The 2,397-nt window shown below is 41.1% G+C and overlaps 1 protein-coding gene across 1 annotated transcript; it reads right to left on the bottom strand.

Moving 5' to 3' along the window:
* Positions 1-611: 611 nt before the first annotated feature.
* LOC103811904 (serpin B12-like) lies at positions 612-2,227 on the bottom strand (the record flags this gene model as incomplete). The annotated part of the gene is made up of 3 exons (XM_009084905.1): positions 612-1,016; positions 1,140-1,310; positions 2,085-2,227. Coding segments are annotated over 3 exons (719 nt in total), but the record flags the coding sequence as incomplete, so codon positions are not given.
* Positions 2,228-2,397: the final 170 nt, after the last annotated feature.

The raw sequence follows: 2,397 nt of genomic DNA, 5'->3' as shown, positions 1-2,397 counted from the left end.
TAAGAGGCAGCCTTCTTTACTACGTAAATAATTAACCATCTTTAGAAATACACGATTTGGTATCCTGTTCCTGCAGACACTGTGCATACAAAATTCTCTTTGGAATGTTTGAGAACTTGGGAGGTGCTTTGAGGAGGTTGTCTAGAGTGGTGGTGGAGTCTCCATCTTTGGAGATATCCAAAAGCCATCTGGACATGGTCCTGGGCAACCAGCTGTATAGGTGGCCCTGCTTGTGCAGCAGGGGAGGTGAACCAGATGATCTCCAGAGGTCTCTTCCCACCTCAACCCTATCGTCACCATCATTAATACACAGGACTGCATATGAATGCAGGAATACAGAAGCATATGTGTGCATCAAAGAAACAAACTGCAATTCCTATCCAGTGAAGTTAAGGTAAAATTTACTCCTATTCTGGATTCAGATCAATATTTACAATTCAAGGAGCCTAGTGGCAGAGCATCCAATTGATAGATTCTAAACAAAGCTGGTTGCAGTGATCACTTTGAAGTACAAATTAGCTGTCATAGGATTAGGAATGCATTGGGGAAAAAAGTACCATTTCTGATTTTCATCCAGGTGTTCCTCACAATGTTAGAAAATGGCCCTGATTTTAAGGTGAACAGAGTTTGCCAAAGAAAATAATAGTACTAGTGGGATTGTGTCTAATAAAGAATAAGAACGGATGATCAGCCATAAACACCTCTGTGAGAGGCATAGACCTCCTCACAATGCTAGCTCCTGTACCAGCTGCTGCTTCAGTGCCTTCCTCATTGACTTCCATATATGTCTTATGGACAACATTTGACAGCACCAGAGATTTTGCAAATGACATTGCAGAGAGGTCAACTTTTGATTCAGTGAAGATGTCAGTCATTCCCATCTCTTGTAATACCTCATTGAGGTTAAATGTGTCTTCAAGCTTGAATCGAGGAAGGTAGACCTCCACTGTTGACTCAAACATCTGCTCTGAAGAGGCCCACAGCATCAAATTTTCAGAGGTCACTGTGCTTTCAATCTATAAGATGGTGGAAAAAGAAGTGTTTAAAATAGGTGGGCAGCTTTGAAAGTTTAGATCTTTAACCAGTGTTACTTCAGACAACTAACTTTCAGCCCCAGTACATGATATATACTGCCTTACCTGCTCCAGCCCACTGACAGATCCATCAGCTGTGTCACCTGGCAGCAGGATGACCATGCTCAGTGACTTCTGAGCATAAGGCAGTTCAAGGATCTGGGCACCCACCTCCTCAATGTAGCCTAGTTTAAATTTGCCTTTCTGATACATCATCTGCACAGGTTTTCTTTTGTTCTATCGAAAAGAAAATTATACAGTCACTTCAGCAATAAAGCTTGTAACATTTAAATTTATTATAAGTGTAATAGCAGTAGTCAGGGTTTCAGCAGCAATTGTTGTTACTTCTACAGTGACACATAAAACACACATGAACATATGAACACCAGGATGACACCTTGGAATTTATACAAACTGAGATGGTCAGGTTTGCTTCCATCCATGACAATTCTCTGTAATGATTACTATGTTAAAAAGTGCTACCTAGGGCTCACACTTGTGTTTTGCCAGTTACCAAAGCAAATCTCTGAGTTGTTGCAAATTCTGAGTCTTGCACAGTTTCTCCAGTAAAGATTATGCTTTTTTTTGTTTGTTTGTTTGTTTTGTGAAAAACCCTCCTACCACCTCTACCCAGCAAAAGAGGCAGGTTAATTTCCCAGCACACCCATACCTTGCTCACAGGGCAGCTGAGCCTTGGGCATTGAAAAAGGGGAAATTTAGGTTAGATATTAGGAAAAAGTATTTTACTGTGAGGGTGGTGAGACACTGGCACAGTTGCCCAGGGAGGTAGTAGATGCCCCAACCCTGGCAGTGTTCAAAGCCAGGCTGGATGAGGCCTTGAGCAACCTGGTCTAGTGGGGACATGCCCTTGCCTATGGCAGTGGGTTGGGACCTGATTATCTGTAAGGTCCATTCCAACCCCTAAAATTCTATGATTCTGTTGTTATGCTTGCTGCAATGTTTGCAGAATCTAGGGTAAATAATGTTAAGATTTACAGAATGCAGATGTACCTGATTCAGTTTAAAATCTTTCTCTACTGTTTTTTGTTCCTCAAACTTGTGTTCCCAGGATGCCTTGAAGTAGATTACATTCACCAGCACCAGCAATGTATGTCCATCAATCACACCAGGAGCGAAGAGTTCCTTGATTTTACCTCAAGGGAATTTTGAAATACATAAGTAATTGTTAGCTGTAATTAAGACTCTGGATTGAGACTCAATTACTGGCCTGTGAACTTAGTTTTGGATAAACTTAGAAATACAGTACTTGTTTTATTCAAAGGACAGGAAATAAACAAATGGTAGATTCCTCTGCACTGTTACC

Source organism: Acanthisitta chloris, unplaced genomic scaffold (genome assembly GCF_000695815.1).
Source record: "Acanthisitta chloris isolate BGI_N310 unplaced genomic scaffold, ASM69581v1 scaffold18791, whole genome shotgun sequence".
NCBI lineage: Eukaryota > Metazoa > Chordata > Aves > Passeriformes > Acanthisittidae > Acanthisitta > Acanthisitta chloris.
The sequence above is the reverse complement of the archived record's forward strand: the minus strand, read 5'-3'. Positions and strand labels throughout refer to the sequence as shown.